A 19,787-nucleotide genomic window follows, 5' to 3' on the forward strand; every position below is an offset into this window, starting at 1 on the left:
CAGTGAATATTTGTCTGGAAGTAAAGCACAGCAGTCGGTAGAGTCATGTGTCGTTTATTGACCAAATGTGACTGCAATGTTCTACAGTTCTCACTGATATATCAGCCTCGAACGGGATAACATGGAGAGAGAGAGCGCGGAACCAAGGAATGTAGTACCGAGGCCTTCTCAGGGAGCAGTCCCGGGGGTTCTGGCATGACTGGACCGTCATGGGGGGGGTAAGAGAGGTGGTGCTGGAACACTTGGGCTAACTCTACCAGTGAAGTTCTTTGGGTAACAAGATACATAAAGGAACCATATTAACAAGTTAGACAAATGGTTTCCTATGGTACTTTTATAAGACAGACACAAGGAAACTCAGAAAAGGGAAGAATCCATTGCTAACTAGAGCATTTCATTTTCATACACCTACGCAAAGGACCACAGAAAAATCACTTTGGGGAGACTTTTTTTTTTTTCCAAATCAGTTGATATTTAGTTTGTTTTTTTCTCCAAACATGACACTAATCATAATAGGAAAGATCTTAACATTTCAACATTGCTAAACATTCCAAAACCAACCAACCAACCGACCGACCATACATCTGTCAGAGCAGGCTCCACGACTAACATTCTATATTGCTCTTGTGTCTACCGTTCCTCCTGCAGGTTATATGATTCAAGTAATTACACCACAGAGTCTCAACAGTAAGCTCGTGCACAGAATCCTTCCGCTTCTCTTCCCAATCCTCTTCTCCGTTTCCTTTTCTTTTTGTTGTTTTCCTTCTGTTGACAATCGTTCAACGTCCAGTGAACACATTCACAGGCATTCAGAGCAGGGGATAAACATAATTTAAGAGAAAATGAAATGAGAAATCTAGAAGGTAAATTAAAAACATGACACATAAAACACCAGTGACGCTACTAAGAGTAGAGAGATAAAAGAGACCATGGTCACAGGAGGGACTGGAGGTTAGTGTGAAGCCTGTTGAACTGTGGGAAGAAACCAGGCAGCCATCTTGGCCTCTCCGGTTGCCAACGACAACACAGGGATAGTGTTTCTCTATTGCACGGGAAATAAAACCGTTTCAGTAAAACAATACACTTGTCAGCATTTTTAAAAGAGGATGTTCTATTACAATACCATGGATTTTCAAATAAAATCTAACTAAAGAAAAAAAACTAAAACAAATTCAGTGAAAATACAAATTGATAATGGCAAAATATAATAATTCTAAATACCAACGTCTTAAAAAGTTTCTTTTTTTGTCTAAAATTGTTAAATAGTATGTGTAAAACCAGTTAAAGCTGAACCAGGTCTGTTTAAAAAACAAAAAAAAAGAAACGCAGCAGTTTCCTTGAAATCCTTCCTGGTGTGCCAACGAGGTGATGTGAGTGGAAAGAGACGTTGGGGGGGGGGTAAGGGGGTGGGGTGTGGGCATGAGGGGATTGTGTGGTCTTGTGGTCTTATGTGCCCCCTCCTCGTCTCTCCCCCTCCCTCCCCCTCAGCCTAAAAGCTCATAAGTAGGGATACTGCGTGAGTCTGCGCGGGCTCAGCTGGTACCCGCCGTAGGTGGCATCGGCCCTGCCGGCCCCGCTGCCCGCGGTCACGTAGGGGTGCGTGGCGAAGCTCTGCTGGTACTGGGCGGGCAGCCCGTGCACCATGGCCCCCACGGAGTCCTTGACGAGGCCCTGGGGGTAGTGTGCGGTGGCGCCCCCTGGGGCCCGGGAGGGGGAGGCGGTGCTGCTGTGCACCAGCAGCTGCTCCATGGCGTGGGATGCGGAGGCCAGGGCGGCGGACGCCGGGTACGTGTACAGGCTGGGCGCCACGCTGGTGAAGGGCACCGCCTCGGGGAGCCGGTAGTGGGGGTGCGCGTGGGACGAGGGGGCCCCCGCCGGGGGGTAGGTGTGCTGACGACGCAGGGAGCCCCCGCCGCCGGCACCGCCGCCGCGCTCCTGAGATGAGGAGGACGAGGAGGAAGAAGAGGAGGACGAGACTAAGGTAGGCTGATGGGGGGGAGAGAGCAAAGATGACAAGAGAAAGAAAAAGTTAAACTGGCAGGCCAGAACCCGTTAATCTGCACCTAACAGAGATTATAATGAAATCACTGACTCAATATCAAGGACCAACATTTTGATTCACGCATATTCAGAACACCATGCGAGATACACCATGTTTGGAAGTTTACAACCATTTAGCTGCCCATCTGCCCCTGAGGCACAAGTAGAGTATCTTTGCTATGTAGCTGCTCGCACTAAGCTCAAGTCACTTATGCTTGCCATACAGAGTGCTTGCTGGTTCTGCTCCCACTTTTTTTTTTCTTCTCTTATCTATGTCGTTTTTCTATTTCTTATGTAAAGTAGTATTTATTGTAACACCAGCTTTTTGTTGCTCTTCTAAGCTTCACTGTTCTCTCCCTTGTACGTCGCTTTGGACAAAAGCGTCTGTTAAATGACTAAATGTTAATGTCAAGTATCGGTAGGTAGGTACCTGGCTGAGGTTCAGGGGCTGATAAGCCACACACACACACACACAAACACACACATCCCATACCACACACACACACACCATCTAGTATCAGTAGGTAGGTACCTGGCTGAGGTTCAGGGGCTGATAAGCTACACAAACACACACACACACACACCCCCTAGTGTCGGTAGGAAGGTGATTAATTACCTGGCTGAGGTTCAGAGGCTGTGATCTGCTGGGCACCTGCAGGTGGCGCTCTCCACTCTCCCCTGAGCTGCAGGGCTGCCTGGTGGCGGAGCGCTTGGGCTTCATGTAGCCGCTCTGGGAGTGACCTGTAGGGGGCGACAGAGGAATAAGGCTGTGATTAGCTAGGCACACGCACACGCACACGCACTAACACACGCACACGCACTAACACACGCACACACACACACACTAACTGGTGTCTTTTGGCAGTATAGCTGACAATGTCATGCTGTGAAAGCTTTTCTTTCATTTTTGCAGGGTGTTTCCAGCCCCAAACACAAAACTACATAGTGCATATCCTGGATGGATATCTGTCCTTCGTATGACCATATGCTATCAAAATGAATTAGAGGGTGGTACCAAAACTGGTTGGCCGATAAAACCATACCTCAAAATGTATCAAACAGATGCATAGTGTTGCTTTAACTCTTACATAAGCTATAGTTACTATAGTAACTGGCTATCCATAAGCTATGGTAACTATAGCAACTGGCTGTCCATAAGCTATGGTAGTTATAGTTACTGGCTGTCCATAAGCTATAGTAACTGGCTGTCCATAAGCTATGGTAACTATAGTAACTGGCTGTCCATTAGCTATGGTAACTATAGTAACTGGCTGTCCATTAGCTATAGTAACTGGCTGTCCATAAGCTATGGTAACTATAGTAACTGGCTGTCCATTAGCTATAGTAACTGGCTGTCCATAAGCTATAGTAGTTATAGTTACTGGCTGTCCATAAGCTATAGTAACTGGCTGTCCATAAGCTATGGTAACTATAGTAACTGGCTGTCCATTAGCTATGGTAACTATAGTAACTGGCTGTCCATTAGCTATAGTAACTGGCTGTCCATAAGCTATGGTAACTATAGTAACTGGCTGTCCATTAGCTATAGTAACTGGCTGTCCATAAGCTATGGTAACTATAGTAACTGGCTGTCCATAAGCTATAGTAGTTATAGTAACTGGCTGTCCATAAGCTACAGTAACTATAGTAACTGGCTGTCCATAAGCTATAGTAACTGGCTGTCCATAAGCTATGGTAACTATAGTAACTGGCTGTCCATAAGCTATGGTAACTATAGTAACTGGCTGTCCATAAGCTATGGTAGCTATAGTAACTGGCTGTCCTATACACTAGTGTGACTGACCCGTCACTGATGCCCCTTTGGTGTTGGCGCCGTCTCCCTGCTGGGTCTTGACGGAGGGTGCCACCACTGCCAGCGACTTGGACCCGCGGGTAGACGCCCCGCGCAGGAGGCCGTGCCGGGGTCGTGGGGTCAGGGGGCTGGCCGTGGACGAATCAGAGTCGTGCACCGTCACACAGCTGATGACGTTGGCGCGCTGGTTGGGCCCACAGCTGACAACAGAAATGGACACGGTGATGTACTCATGCAGCATTAGAAACAAGATGAATCCATTGTGCAAAATTGAATTTACCGTCTGTTACTGTGGTCTATCATAAAATTAGCAAGACAGCGCTAGACATCTTCAAAGACATGGTAGAATGTATTAAATAAATTAGAATAACATGCCATGGTAGACTATATTCAAACCCCACTGACACAGGCAAACGTGAAGGCCTCATCATCAAATAAGCAGTGGAGGTGGTAGAATAACTACAGGAAGTGACCTCACCTAGCTGGGTGGAACTTCCTTTCGTCCTCGTCCTCAGTGTCACTGTGGATGGTAATGACACTGACGGCAGGGCTGGGTGTGTCGGAGATGACGATTGGCTGGGAGAGTGCGGCGTTGTATGCTGGTGTGCCAATCAGAGGGCCCCTATGGAGAACACAGAAGCATTAGGGTCACACACCCACACCAATAAGCGGTCAAAGCTTATACAGCATCCTAAAATGCCTTAGTGGTTTTGCTTCTATATGCACCCCACCCTCTTAGCAAGTACGTAAGTACATAGGACTTTATTAATATAGCACATTACCTACAAGAGTTGCATTTCAATGTGCTTTACATAAAATCATTAAAAGCGAGCAGCAGGAGCAATACAAGGAGTAAAAGATAAATACAAAATGATCTACATCGTATCAGAACCTGGTGTTTTGATAGGCTACTTGGATTACTAAAATCATGATAAAAGGAATAAGGGGAATAAAAGTAATTAAACCCTAAAAACAGTCTTAGGACAAGAGAACATCCCTAACCATGGAGTATAAATGTATATATTGTCGTGAGGTCCAACAGGAAGTGACACGTACCCGTTCCTGCTCTCCTGGCGACGCCCCCTGTTCCTCTTGCTCTTGCCCTCTGGTTGGGACCGCCCCCCGTGGCCCCCACTTCTGCCCAGTGACTGCACGGGGTCAAGGGTCAGATGCCCCCCCAGGATGTGGGGGTTCTGCTGCAACACCCCGCTGTGCTGACCGCCGTGGGAGCCCCTGAGGAACACACACACACACACACCACCAGTTAGTGAAACACACACACACACACACACACACACACACACACACACACACACACACCACCAGTTAGTGAAACACACACACACACACACACCACCAGTTAGTGAAACACACACACACACACACACACACCACCAGTTAGTGAAACACACACACACACACACTATATGCTCTATCCTAAAGGAGTGACACACACACACACCACCAGTTAGTGAAACACACACACACACTATATGCTCTATCCTTAATGACTGACACACACACACACACACACACACACACACACACACACCACGAGTGAGTGAAACACACACACACACACACACACACACACACACACACACACACACACACACACACACACACACACACACACTATATGCTCCATCCTAAAGGAGTGACACACATACAGACCACCAGTGATTGAGAACACACACTATATGCTATATCCTAAATGAGTGACATATACATACATACACCTTGCCCACATATGCCCTGCCCTGCCAAGGGACAACGGATGAAAACTAGCTAAACAAGCTAATTCCGGTGCATTTACATTTTTCTGGGAAATGTTTATCAATGTACGGTTCCTACATACTGTCCCTTTTCAAATAAACGCATAAATAAATACATAAATTGCCAAGGGACTGAAGAATAAAATCCCAGTCATCATCCTCTTACATATATTACACACAGACACACACATAGGATTTCTTTGTCTCAGTGTGTGTTCCTCCAGAGTTATTAAACCATCAGCGGCCTGTCTGCCTCTTTCCTTTGCGTCTCGGTTCTCATCTAAATTTTTTTATTTATTTTTTTTATACTTAATTTCTTAGTTTTTTTAATGTGTTTACTTTATTTATTTTGTCTGTTTTGTTTTGATATGGTTTGTTTATTTATTGTTCTTCTGTATTCTGTAGCCTCAATCAGGGCATTGCTGCAAAAGAGCCCTGTGCTCAGTCAATTCTCCCTGAATAAACAATGATGAATGAATCTCACCTCCAGACGTGTCATCTCATATGTGTGTGTGCGTGCGTGCGTGCGTGCGTGCGTGTGTGTGTGTGTGTTCTCATCTCACCTCCAGGCGTGTTGGGCCGAGGAGTCCGTCACGAGCGCCTCCAGGGAGGAGGAGTCCACGGCCTGGTGCGCCCCGCTGTGGATGGCCACGCCCGGGACCTGCTGCCACGCCGACGGGATGAGGATCTGCTGTGTGCCCGACGGCCAGGCCTGCTGTTGGGACACACACACACACACACACACACACACACGCGCACACAGACACAGACACACACACACACACACACACACACACAGGAAAACAGACAGAGAAAAAAGGCGTTAGCTCCACTGGCCACGTCCGTCTCAGAGGCCTGTCTGGAGAGCACACCTGACGTGTGTAACCTCCACCGGGCCTCCAGGGGGTGTTAGAGGCCAGGAGGTGTGGAGGCTCGTCAGACTCATGCTGCTCCAGAGAGGCAGTGGTACCTCCGGCCCCAGATAGCAGCTGAACCCAGCACCGACCCGCTCCCAATACACGCCGACCCGGTCCAGATACCGCACGGACCTGGTGGTTGAGGGCAGATTCAAACGCCAGAGTCGGCTGCTATGATCCGGTACGGATCTGGGGGTGGGGGGGTAGTCCAAGTACGTGGTTCAGTGACAAACTAAAGAGTAAGTCGTCAGCCTCCTAAAAGAAGAGCCCTAGGGGTTCGGGGAATGAAGCCATAAGGCTCTTCTATTAGGAGGTTCACCACTTTATGAAATTAACCTATCAAGGTTAGATCACCAAACCATGTACTTGTACTAGCGGGTGTGGGCCGATTCAGCTGCTATGGGGGGGGGGGGAGGGTCACTGGAAAGCCGTAGCGCCATGCACAAGACTGCTTGGGGCTTCAGCCAACATGCTCAAGAATGCTGCACCGTAGACACAGTTAACAACACAGGGGTGGGGGGGGGGGGGGGGTTGAATCAACATTCTCGTCAAGTCACCAAAGGTCAACAATTCGCAAACGCACAAGCAGAGGTCGTCTTTGTCCCTTCCCGCGGCTGACCTGAAACAATCTGGAACGTTAAGAGACCATCCCTCAGGCCTAAGCCAAGCCAAGCATGGCATGCAATACAACCAAATGAGCAGTGCAGAGATGGGGCGGGGGGGGGGATGGGTTGGTGGAAGGGAAAGCAGACAGACATCAACTGTCGAGTTGCCCTGTGAGGAAGAACCAAAATCACTGAAGAGCTGAGAAAGAGGGGGCGTGGTTGTGGGGCTCCCTGTTAAACCAGCAAAGCCCGAAGACCAAGTCAGAGGACCTGTGGATAGACTGGCACCAGGACGGAGGGAGGAAGGGAACAGAGGGAGAGAGAGAGAGAGAGAGAGAGGAAGGAAAGGAGGTAGCAGAGACAGAGAGATCTAGAATGAAAGGGTGACGTCATTGCAGCCAAACAACATCTCCTCCCCTGAGAACTGGAGAAAGGAGGAGGAGGGGGATGGGGAGACATGGAGGAGGGAGAAGGAGGAGAAGAAGGAGGGAGACATGGAGGAGGGAGAAGGAGGAGAAGAAAGAGGGGGATGGGGAGACATGGAGGAGGGAGAAGGAGGAGGAGAAAGAGGGGGATGGGGAGACATGGAGGAGGGAGAAGGGTAGACATGGAGGAGGGAGAAGGAGGAGGAGAAAGAGGGGGATGGGAGACATGGAGGAGGGAGAAGGAGGAGGAGAAAGAGGGGGATGGGGAGACATGGAGGAGGGAGAAGGAGGAGGAGAAAGAGGGGGATGGGGAGACATGGAGGAGGGAGAAGGGTAGACATGGAGGAGGGAGAAGGAGGAGGAGAAAGAGGGGGATGGGGAGACATGGAGGAGGGAGAAGGGTAGACATGGAGGAGGGAGAAGGAGGAGGAGAAAGAGGGGGATGGGAGACATGGAGGAGGGAGAAGGAGGAGGAGAAAGAGGGGGATGGGGAGACATGGAGGAGGGAGACGCTGCAAGCAAAGCACAGACGAGTCAGCGCATGCGTCCCATGCCTGCAGACCTGCATAGAGAGAGACCGGGGGAGGGAGGAGAAAAGAGAAAGAACAAAAGGAAGAGATCTGAAAAAGAAAAAGAAGCAAAAGCAATGAAAATAGGAATAAAAAGAGAAGGAAGGAGGAGAAATGAGAGAGAGAGAAAGAGAAAGAGGTGAAGAGAAAGAGAGGGAGAGAGAGAGAGTGAAGGAGTGGAAGAGAAAGAGAGAGGGAGGGAGATAGAGAAAGAGAGAGAGTGAAGGAGTGGGAGAGAGAAAGAGGAGAGAGAGTGAAGGAGAAAGAGAGAAGGAGAAAGAGAGAGTGAGAGAGAGTGAAGGAGAGAGAGAGTGATGGAGAAAGAGAGTGAAAGAGAGAGAGAGAGAGAGTGAAGGAGAGAGAGGGAGAGTGAAGGAGAGAGAGAAAGAGGAGGAGAGAGAATGAAGGAGAGAGAGAAAGAGGAGGAGAGAGAGTGATGGAGAAAGAGAGTGAAAGAGAGAGCGAGTGAAGGAGAGAGAGGCGTTTGGTTGGTTAGGAGGGTGTTTGGATGCGCTGGGACGGGCGAGGCCGTTTACCAGCACGGTGGCCGTCTGCTCCAGGAGTGCAGGCCGCGCCCCCCCACAGCCCAGCGCCAGGGGCAGGGGGTACTGGGGCGCCACCCCGGCCGCGTGGGGGTGCAGGGTGGCCACCATCAGAGGCGTGCAGGAGCCCTGGGGGGAGGGAGGCAGGGTCACCGAGGGGGGAGAGGGCAAAGGTCACATGGAGGTCAGAGTGTGTCAGGATACAAAACAAACAACCCCCATCCATACACAAACACACACACACACACACACACACACACACACACACACACACACACACACACACTCACAGGCTCATCTCACCGTGAGCCCAAGCGGTTGATATGACCGAGGCAAAAGCTTTACAGACGCTTCTGGCAGCCATGGCTAGTGACTGGAGACAGACGCACGTTTTTCCAGAACACACAACCCAGATGGACGTCACAGGGAGCGAGGAGGCAGAGAGTCTCACACACACACACACACACACACACAGACACAGACACAGACACAGACAGGCGTTTACCTGCGTGAGCATACTGGGCTGGAGCTGGAGAGGCTGGGAGGACTGGTTCTGCTGCACCAGGGGATTGGAGGTGTCCATCCTCAGAGGGTAAGCAGAGCCCTTACTGGAAGACTGGAGCCCTTTAACAGGAAACATAACCAGTTCATTAATAACGCTTAACTTCAATTAGGGAATGAATAACCAGTTCATTAATAACCGTAAACTTCAATTAGGGAATTAATAACCAGTTCATTAATAATGGTGAGCTTCACTAGGTGCGTTTCCATCCCATGTCTAAATGCGCATTATCTCTATGCGAATATTTAATCCTGGTTGGAAACGCGTGCGATGCGCATTAACTTCCCCAATGCGCATAGAAATTCGATTCACCAGAGGGAGGTGGATTAACTAGTTATTCGAATTTAGTTAATGCGCTTAACTTAGATGGAAACAGTTTTTCGAGCGATTCGAGTCTTTTGTGTATTTGTTTATGTTCGGAGTTGGACTGTAGACTACGTCCTGTTGCAGTGAGAGACAACCGTGCTGCTGTCTGCCCCGAATGTGATGTTCCTCTACTACTGCTTCTCAAACTGCCAGCTAATACACCACACCTCATGCAGCATGCACTTGCTGTTATATACTATAATATATCAATGGTTTCTGTTTGTTGTTTCCCCTGAACATCATCATTACAGTTTATTGTAGGCTAACTGATTAACTTGAATTACGTGCAAACTACGTTGACATGTTATCTCCCCAGACGTACTTTTTTGTTGTTGTTGTAAATTATTGTTTTTTTTTTGTTTTGTCATCATTGATTTTATTCTATAACACCTGCGGTTGTTTCGGTCTGCAATCTCTTGCGCCTAGCCCAGGTATGGTAACTTAATATATTTCTTAGCTTGTACTCGGATGGCAAAGCATACTGCATATAAACATCTATGTACAGTGGTCTTGCTGACGGCGAACGTTTCGCCCACAACACGGTATTCCGCGCATGTTGCAAGTTTGTAAAGCGCAATTGCAATGGGCTCGTGGGTGGGGACAGGCTTTCTGCAGCAAATACTTTCAGGCAACACAGCAGGGCCTATCCGTTTCGACCCACAGCTGGTCAGTGAAGTGGGCCTTCACCAAATTAAAAAAATCCCTAGACCGTGCTTGTTCCCAGATGTGGACGTCTGCGGGGTACGGAACTCGCTGCTATGCGAGTTTGTAAAACTTTCTACGCCTTCTCCTTCTAGCAACTATCAACGCAAACAACTAGTTGCTAGTCCCGACGGCAGAGAGGAGGGCGTCCATTCTAGCGTACACAAAACTCTTCCTCCAAATTAGACTAAAGACTCGGGTGAATGGAAACGGTCGCTCAATGCGCATTTGTTTTATGCGAATCACCGTGAATGCGAATCGTTAATGCGAACGAGCTGAATGGAAACGCACCTACTGAGGGAATGAATAATTAATTAATTAATAATGGTAAACTTCAATTAGGGAATGAATAACCAGTTCATTAATAATGGTAAGCTTCACTTAGGGAATACATAATTAGTTAATTAATAATGGTAAACTTCTCTTAGAAAAAAATGATTAATAAATAATAGAAAACTTCACTTAGGGAATTCATTATCAGTTTATTAATAACATTAAGCTTCACTTAGGGAATAAATAATCAGTTAATTAATAGTGGTAAGCTTCACTTGCTAAACCCATTTAGAGAGCATTTCATTTTGTGGTAAGGAAATAGCGTTCGTTAATGGCACTACCCATAGAATGCCAAACTAGCTGGCATATGAACAGAACCAAGGCCAGGACCACACACACATCTGGACCCAATGCTGAGGTGAGGGAGTTCTGTTTGGCTGATGATGGGGGCAGACGATGAGGCTTCTTGTATGGGGCCTGGGGGGGGGGGTGAGGCACCCTGTATGGTGGTGGGGGGGCAGACGATTATGCCTACCTTGTATGGGGGGGTGGGGGGCTCACCTTGTATGGTGGTGGGGGGGTGAGGCTCACCCAGTATGGAGGGGGTGGGGGGGTGTAAGGCTCACCTTGTATGGTGGTGGGGGGGCAGACGATGAGGCTCACCTTGTATGGTGGTGGGGGGGCAGACGATAAGGGTCTGCTGGAAGGGCTCTGGCTGGGTGCAGAGCTGGGTGGTGCGGGCCTGCATGGGCAGGCTTGGCTGGGCCAGGCCGGGGATGTTGATGGTGGCCTGCTGGTACAGTGCAGGCTGGTAGTTCAGAAGCGGAACAGCGCCCCCTGCTGACGGTACCTGGGACACACAACGCAACAAGAGATCTGTTAGATAAGAAAACATATATGGGCAAATGACAGAAAGGTCCTCGCGTCCATCTTCTGCGCCTGGAGAACAGTCCAATCCCTCGATAGTCTCTCTACAGTCCAATGCCTTTTAGACTTTTCTAAGTTGTCTGACATGCCTTGATGATTTTGTACATTTTCCTTAACTAAAAACAAATGGATTATCTGATTATATATTCTAGAAGACCTCAGCAATAATATCATGTAAGTAAAAGGAATGTAGTAAAAAAGGTTTAATTTAAATCAAATGTAAACATACCCTACAAAAAAAAAAAATATCCCGGACGAGGGATATGGACTGATGACAGTTAAAGGATGAAACTGATGAAGCAGTTGGCAACTCATAACTCTAATGGAACTGATAAATGTTTTGACGTCGTGGTCAGTCAGCTCAGTGGACTCCTCTTCACACCTTGGTCTTCAGAGATAGATCCTATGATCCTCTCATTATGTTTAGCTTTCTCTTAATCCTGTGAGTGGTCGAGTCTGAGAGCGCTTCCCTCCCTCGTACCTGGTTGAGCTGGCTACTAAAGGTTCCTGCCTAGTTGTGCTGGTTGAGCTGGCTACTGAAGGTTCCTACCTGGTTGAGCTGGCTACTGAAGGTTCCTACCTGGTTGAGCTGGCTACTGAAGGTTCCTACCTGGTTGAGCTGGCTACTGAAGGTTCCTACCTGGTTGTGCTGGCTACTGAAGGTTCCTACCTGGTTGTGCTGGTTGAGCTGGCTACTGAAGGTTCCTACCTGGTTGAGCTGGCTACTGAAGGTTCCTACCTGGTTGTGCTGGCTACTGAAGGTTCCTACCTGGTTGTGCTGGCTTCTAAAGGTTCCTGCCTAGTTGAGTTGGTTGAGCTGGCTACTAAAGGTTCCTGCCTAGTTGAGCTGGCTACTGAAGGTTCCTACCTGGTTGAGCTGGCTACCTAAGGTTCCTACCTGGTTGTGTTGGTTGAGCTGGCTACATAAGGTTCCTACCTGGTTGAGCTGGCTACTAAAGGTTCCTACCTGATTGAGCTACTAAAGGTTCCTACCTGGTTGTGCTGGTTGAGCTGGCTACTAAAGGTTCCTACCTGGTTGTGCTGGTTGAGCTGGCTACTGAAGGTTCCTACCTGGTTGTGCTGGTTGAGCTGGCTACTGAAGGTCACGGTAAGGTTCCCCGCGGCTCCTGCGACAGGGTTAGCAGCAAACAGGGTTTTCCCGCTGTCATAGGAGCTGCTCCGCCGCTTACAGATCTCCATGTTCTGGAAGCAGGACTTGACACTGGCGTTTAGGAGAGGAGAGGAGAGGAGAGGAGAGAGAGAGGAGGAGAGGAGAGCAAGAGAGAGAGGAGAGGAGAGGAGAGGAGAGGAGAGGAGAGGAGAGCAAGAGATTAGGCACTTCCCTTCACCTGACCAATCAGCACACGCATTTTGTATATAATTCAATCATCAAATAAAAATGACTTTTCTAATCTATAATTGAATACAATTTAAGTTAATTTTCCAATCTAATAGTTACACAAGCCAACGGACTCAATGACTTACCCGCACACCGAAATAAATCAATAAACAAATAAAGGATTATGAGGACAGCAATCAGCATGCCCACATACCACAGTAAGAATCTGATAAGTACACTAAGTAAGTAATTACGTGCATACACCTCGTACCAAGAGAATCGGATAAGTAAACCAAGTAAGTACATACTACGTACGTAATCACACCTCATACCACAGTAAGAATGAGATAAGGACACCAAACCAAAGTGCAGACAACAGCAAACCTGTCTGCTACCAACAGAATGAGGTCTGAAACAGCAGACCTCCAGTATTCAGTGAAGCAAAGAAAGCATCCTACGCGAAGTATAACTCAAATGTGAGTGACTCACATTTCTGAGTGTATGTTTCACAAACAAAAGTATTTCTATCTCTTAACTTAGTGTGTAATCAAACACAGGTATATAATACATCAGGGTCAGGGGGGGTAGACTCACTGGGAGCTGTGTGGGAAGTCCAGTAGGGGGCTCATGGTGACGAAGGGGTGCGCCAGGGTCTTGGAGGGGGTGATCCTCTTATCGGCGTCCAGACGCAACATCCTCTTCAGGAGGTCGATGAACTCCCGTCGGTCAGCCTTCTCCGCCAGCATGTCTGTCCCCTCCAGGTGAGTGGACAGGTTGACCTGGAGGTGAGGGGCAGAGACAGTGTGGATGTTAATCAGGTCACACCGGACAGGATATAATAATAATAATAATAATAAACTTTATATACATAGCACCTTTCATGCAAAAGTATGCAGCTCAAAGTGCTTTACAGCAAATACTTAAAAATAGACATCAAATAAACAGAAAAACTAGGATATAGTGCAAAACAAATAAATACAATTATTATATATTATTACTATTATTATTATTATAAGACATGGAAACGGGAGCCATCTTTAGGAGGCTGGACTATCACTGGCGTGTGATGTGTAGAGTAGAAATGGGGACTCTTACTTTTACTTTGACCTGCATCATGTCGTCCAGGCAGTTAAAAATATACTTCCGAGCCTCTTTCGACTTAATGCCCATCTCTGCCTCGTGCTCCAGCGGGGTCTGAGGGGAAACACACGAGAGAATGACACCAGTGAGTCACGGTGCAGAGTGATCACACACACTACCTGGATTACTGACAGTACACCCAATAATCCAGATCAATACACAACGTTATGCAGCGCCATCAGAACGTTTCTGAAAACACGGTTCAATTTGGAACATATCTGCAGAAATTTTAACAAATGTGTTTACACAGTATCATCAATGGGCTGAAGAGAACCTGGAGAAACTGTAGATCGTTAAAATACAAGAAACTCATCACAGAGTACAGAGACTAATGTAACTGCTTACTCTGGGAGAAAATCCCCAAAACCACACTTTAAATACGGCTGTTGCGGAAATCAAAATGATCAATCAAAATGGCTGAAACGTACACTTCCTGATCCATACCCTTCACAGCTGCCAACACTGACCTTTAACCTCCAGAGCGGGTAGCTGGAGTCTGGACCCCTGTTGAAGAACCTGCTGGTCTTGGTACCGGCACTCAAGAGGTACTCCGCTGGCAGGCCTTGAGTCTGAGATATGTACCGGATCTGAAAGACAGCCGATCAATTCACAGCGGATGAGTAAAAGGTACAAACAATACTTAGGTAGTATCAGTTCATGTTACATTAAAGTAAGGAGCACCATCAGGTGTAACAGCTTATTAATAACAAGATTAAGTATAAATTGATACCTACAGACCATATGTAATAAAGGTTAATAAGCCAACATGTGTGCATGAGATTCATACAGTATAATGTAAATTGTGTGAAATATGTGCAAGTTTGAGCACTGGTAAAGAGGATCCTGGGTCATTTTTTTTTGGTCCAAAAAGCTTATATTGACCATGACTGATTTATAAAAGCAATAAAAGGGTAAAACATCCAAGGGGGTGAATACTTATGCAAGGCACTGTAAATTGTGTGAAATGGTAGAGAGGATGCTGGGTAAGCAGCAGCCAGGGCAGGAGGGAGGGGGGGGGGGGGGTTAGGGGGACCCACCTGATCATACTCTGAAGCTCCGGGGTATAGAGGCCAGCCCAGGAAGAGCTCAGCGATGACACAGCCCAGCGACCACATGTCGATGGCCTCGCAGAAGGGCAAGCCCAGGATGATCTCAGGAGCTCTGGGGGTGGAAAACACGTCAGTGACTGCCCATCTACTCCATCAGTAAACATGTCAGTGACTGCCCATCTACTCCATCAGTAAACATGTCAGTGACTGCCCATCTACTCCATCAGTAAACATGTCAGTGACTGCCCATCTACTCCATCAGTAAACATGTCAGTGACTGCCCATCTACTCCATCAGTAAACATGTCAGTGACTGCCCATCTACTCCATCAGTAAACATGTCAGTGACTGCCCATCTACTCCATCAGTAAACATGTCAGTGACTGCCCATCTACTCCATCAGTAAACACCTCAGTGACTGCCCATCTACTCCATCAGTAAACATGTCAGTGACTGCCCATCTACTCCATCAGTAAACATGTCAGTGACTGCCTATCTACTCCATCAGTAAACACCTCAGTGACTGCCCATCTACTCCATCAGTAAACCCGTCAGTGACTGCCCATCTACTCCATCAGTAAACCCGTCAGTGACTGCCCATCTACTCCATCAGTAAACATGTCAGTGACTGCCCATCTACTCCATCAGTAAACATGTCAGTGACTGCCCATCTACTCCATCAGTAAACATGTCAGTGACTGCCCATCTACTCCATCAGTAAACATGTCAGTGACTGCTGATCTACTCCATCAGTAAACACGTCAGCGACTGCCCATCTACTCCATCAGTAAACACCTCAGTGACTGCCCATCTACTCCATCAGTAAACATGTCAGTGACTGCTGATCCACTCCATCAGTAAACATGTCAGTGACTGCCCATCTACTCCATCAGTAAACATGTCAGTGACTGCCCATCTACTCCATCAGTGGGTCTCTCAAAGAGTCTAATGTTAACCTGAGCACATCTAGAGGTCATCAATAAAATAGCATAACAACAAAAAAAAGAAGGTTTCTGGTATTTGTCCACAGTAACCTAGAACACATTTTTGGAGAACTCGAAAAACTACTAGTGTACTGAACTAAAGAGCACAGGGTACAGAGCTCCTGAAAAGCAAAACCCAAACCGGTTCCTTCAGTTGTGTTGTTGTTATATAAACTTTAAAAAGTTTGCGTCACCACCACCACCTTCCCTGACGCCAAACTCACCTGTAGTAGCGTGACTGCAGGTACGTGGAGCAGACGGCCTTGGACACGTGGCTGGCCGAGCCGAAGTCGATGACTTTGACCCGGTACGGCTGTCGGATGGGGTCCACCAGCATGATGTTCTCGGGCTTGAGGTCGGCGTGGATGAGGCCCAGGCTCTTGAGCTTCATGAGGGCGGTAGCCACCTGCTGAAGCACGGGGCGGATGTGGCGCAGGGGCAGCGGGCTGAACTTGCTGTGCTTCAGGAAGTCGTACAGGTTCTGCTCCAGCATCTCGAACACCAGGCACGTGTGGCCCTTGTGCTGGAAGCACTCGTACGAGCGCACGAAGTTAAACTCGTCCGCGTTCTCCGCACTCAGACACTTTAGAATGCTCACCTGCACAGACGGGAAATAACACAAGACTGTAACGAGAGCAAAACCCTTACCCACTAGATTTAGTCATTTAGCAGACGCTTTTATCCAAAGCGACTTACAAGGATGTATATATATTACATTATTATATTTTACATCTACACTGATGGCACACTGCACCTCAGGAGCAATTAGTGGTTCAGTGTCTTGCCCAAGGACGTTTCGACAGGGAGGAATCTGATTGCTAAACAACTTCTCTACCTCCAGAACCACTGTCGCCGCACTAATAAGAAAATGTGGGCACAGGTGTTCATTCCAGCCCAGGAGAGGTACGCCTGACTCATCAATCATGTCTTCATGTGATTACTTGTTCTCATCTGTGCTTCTGCTGGGTTAAACCAAAAACCCAGTACACACACACACACACACACACACACACACACTGACGTACACACTCAAACACACTAACACACACAAACACTGATCTGTTGCTTAACGTCAACTCGATTCAAAATTTTATGTACATAACTTTGTGTACGTGGCGTCATCCCCCTCAAGACGAGGCCTATGCTAATATGAATGACTTCATTTGAAACCAGTGGAACACCTCATGTGACATTTTGAATGCACTGCAAAACCCCCGTCTCAAGGGTGCATCTCACACATACAAACAGCATGCCCACGCGACCCCATGGTGAGTCACGGGCTGAGTAGGGTGTTTAGGGAGGTGCTGTGGTTCGCGCGCTCATCCCACCTACCTCTATCTGGCCTTGGCGTGCGTACGAGGGGTGGTTTTTGAGGATCTTGATTGCTACGATCTCGTTGGTGCCGCGCTTCCAGCACTTGGCGACCTGTCCGAAGGTCCCCCGCCCCAGAAACTCCAGCACCTCGTAGCTACTGGAGACGGAGCAGAGGATCTCGTGCTGCACCAGCTGGTAGTCGCCCTCGCCGTTGGAGCTGCTGCTCTTGGTGGTGGGGGCCGAGTTGGCGATGGACTGGCCCGTGTTGCCCCCGCCTCCCGCGGTGCGGGCGGAGAAGGCGGGCGCGGAGAGCTCCTCCAGGATCTGCACGCTGCCACTCCCGCTGCCCCCGCCGCTCGACGAGTCCACTTCCTCGTTCTTCCGCTTCAGGCCGTACCGTTGCCCCCGGCTGCCGTGGGAGTCGCCGTGGTGACTGCTGCTGCTGCTGTTGTTGTTGATGTTATTATTGGTGTTGTTGTTGTTATTGTTGTTGCTGTTGTGGGAGGTGCGAGGGAGGCTGCCGGTGCTGTCCGCCGCCCGCACCACCACCTGTCCCCGGGCCGCCCCGCCGGGGGGGAACACGAGGCCAGAGGCGGTGAAGGGCAGGGCGGCCGCCGGGGTGAAGCCGTAGGCCTGACCCACGGAGCCGTAGGGCTCAGCAGCCACCTCCCACGCACAGCTCTCCACCTTCATCTTCTTCACCCGGCAGAAGGCACTGGAGGACACAGACGGAGGAGAGAACACCTGCAGCTGGGAGGCCATGCCTAAACCTGCACAATAGGGGGAGATGGCCGGGAGGATGTTAGGTATGTGGAGTCAAGTAAAACCAATTGAGGATGGGGGTGAAATAATAATACCATAACCGTCGGGTATACAATCATCAATGCACCATGTTAGTGATAATGTATAAACGATCAAATGTAGTTGCTAGATTTTAAAAGACATGCACAAGACAGATATAAAAACTAAATCGACATCCAATCTACATACTTCATTAAAGCACATCAACATATTTAGCTGAATTGTATGTACACGAAAGAGTTCCAATTGATCACCCTTTAATGTATTAATGGGACCAATATAAAGCAGGAAAATATGCTGCACAAGTCTTTATACAGTACTAGATTAGACTCCGTTCGAAATACAGCGCATTCAATGGCGTCGTGGGCCTCAGAGGATTCGCGTATGACAGTTCGCATTTTACCATTGCGCCAGAGCTTTCTGTCGCCTTAAGCATTAATAGGTGGTCCGATTATGATTTAGCGAAGGAAACAGCGAAAAAATTCCAGTTGAGATGAGGAAACTCTCAGCTTGCTGGTCGGGTTTTGTAAGAGATACAGTCACGCTAGGCAGCTAATGTTTTCCAGCGCAGTGGCTCCACCCTACTGGTGGAAAACAACGATAGCCGGCTAAAGCGACTCAGTGCTACGTTAATGACATTGAGTAATTTCATCATGTCGTTTTAGAGAACGACAAATCAAAACATACAAATCAGAAAATATGTGTTGCAAAATAGCAAGTTCAAGTGACTACAGTCTTGCTATCGGCCATTCCATCCCATTTCATGACGGTAAAGTAAGGCTTTGGTTACAACACTGGCCTGGATCGAAATTTTCCAGACTACCCCGACATACCCCAGAGACGTACGCCATCCGTTACTAAACATTATAACTGTGTGAATACAAAGCGTTCACAAAACCTACTTCATGTGGTGGTGCAATTAGTTTTATAGGTAGATAGGTTAGCGTGAGATGATGTTACTTTACGACAGATAATTACCATTGCAGGTTAGCTAGCTAGCAACATAACCAGAGGACAGCCCATGGAATCCAAAGCCATAGAAAGGAATTTTCAACATAGTAAGTAAGTATATTTAACATTACGAAGCTTTTTGCAAAACACAATATCATGTAGTGTGCAAATATGTATGTGTTCATACCTTTCTCCAAGATGCGCAGTTAACGTATCTGTCGACAGATCAATCCGAAGATTAAATCCCACTGAGTTAGAAGGTTAGGCCTTCATTGTTAGTCTAGATCCCACGACAACCAACCGGCCCACGACAAAAACAGCTCAATGGGCTATTATTTAGCCGAAGACACACCATTAATGTCTTATAAAACAACACAGGCTCCTCTACACATTCCAAATAGTTCGTTCTCTCAAGCTGTACTCCGTTTTTCCGATGGAAACATTTCTTTTACTATTTCTTTTGAGAGTCGTTAAGCCTCCTTCCACCGGAACAGCAGAGGTCTCGGCATCAGCTGCTTAAGAGCGACTTCCTGAACTGGAGCCGAACGCGCCTGCGCACTGCCCCCTCCCCCACCGAACACGTTTCTGAGCAGGAGCTGAGATTCAGCGTTACGCAACCTGCGGACAGCAAATCCGTGATAGGAAAAAAACAACTCTTATCGTTTATACACTGCCTATGTTCAAGCAGACTGACG

General features: G+C 48.0%; 1 protein-coding gene across 3 annotated transcripts; it reads right to left on the minus strand.

The window, feature by feature from the left end:
• Nucleotides 1–65: 65 nt before the first annotated feature.
• Nucleotides 66–19,591, minus strand: hipk1b (homeodomain interacting protein kinase 1b). Of its 3 annotated transcripts, none has more exons than XM_080845997.1 (17): nucleotides 19,280–19,591; nucleotides 17,359–18,110; nucleotides 16,251–16,624; nucleotides 15,033–15,156; nucleotides 14,463–14,582; nucleotides 13,951–14,049; nucleotides 13,450–13,634; nucleotides 12,588–12,738; nucleotides 11,253–11,439; nucleotides 9,192–9,310; nucleotides 8,681–8,815; nucleotides 6,192–6,343; nucleotides 4,910–5,086; nucleotides 4,332–4,475; nucleotides 3,845–4,053; nucleotides 2,657–2,781; nucleotides 66–1,986 (listed from the first exon to the last, which is right to left on the minus strand). In XM_080845997.1, exons 2-17 carry the CDS (start codon nucleotides 18,100–18,102, stop codon nucleotides 1,498–1,500), a joined length of 3,534 nt encoding a protein of 1,177 aa, XP_080702123.1. In that variant the 5' UTR covers nucleotides 18,103–18,110; nucleotides 19,280–19,591; the 3' UTR covers nucleotides 66–1,497. The 3 variants fall into 3 exon arrangements, with proteins under 3 accessions (XP_080702123.1, XP_080702124.1, XP_080702125.1); XM_080845998.1 differs by lacking the exon at nucleotides 19,280–19,591 and adding an exon at nucleotides 19,120–19,131; XM_080845999.1 differs by lacking the exon at nucleotides 8,681–8,815.
• Nucleotides 19,592–19,787: the final 196 nt, after the last annotated feature.

The sequence above is a fragment of the Sprattus sprattus genome (assembly GCF_963457725.1).
Source record: "Sprattus sprattus genome assembly, chromosome: 10".
Lineage (NCBI taxonomy): Eukaryota > Metazoa > Chordata > Actinopteri > Clupeiformes > Clupeidae > Sprattus > Sprattus sprattus.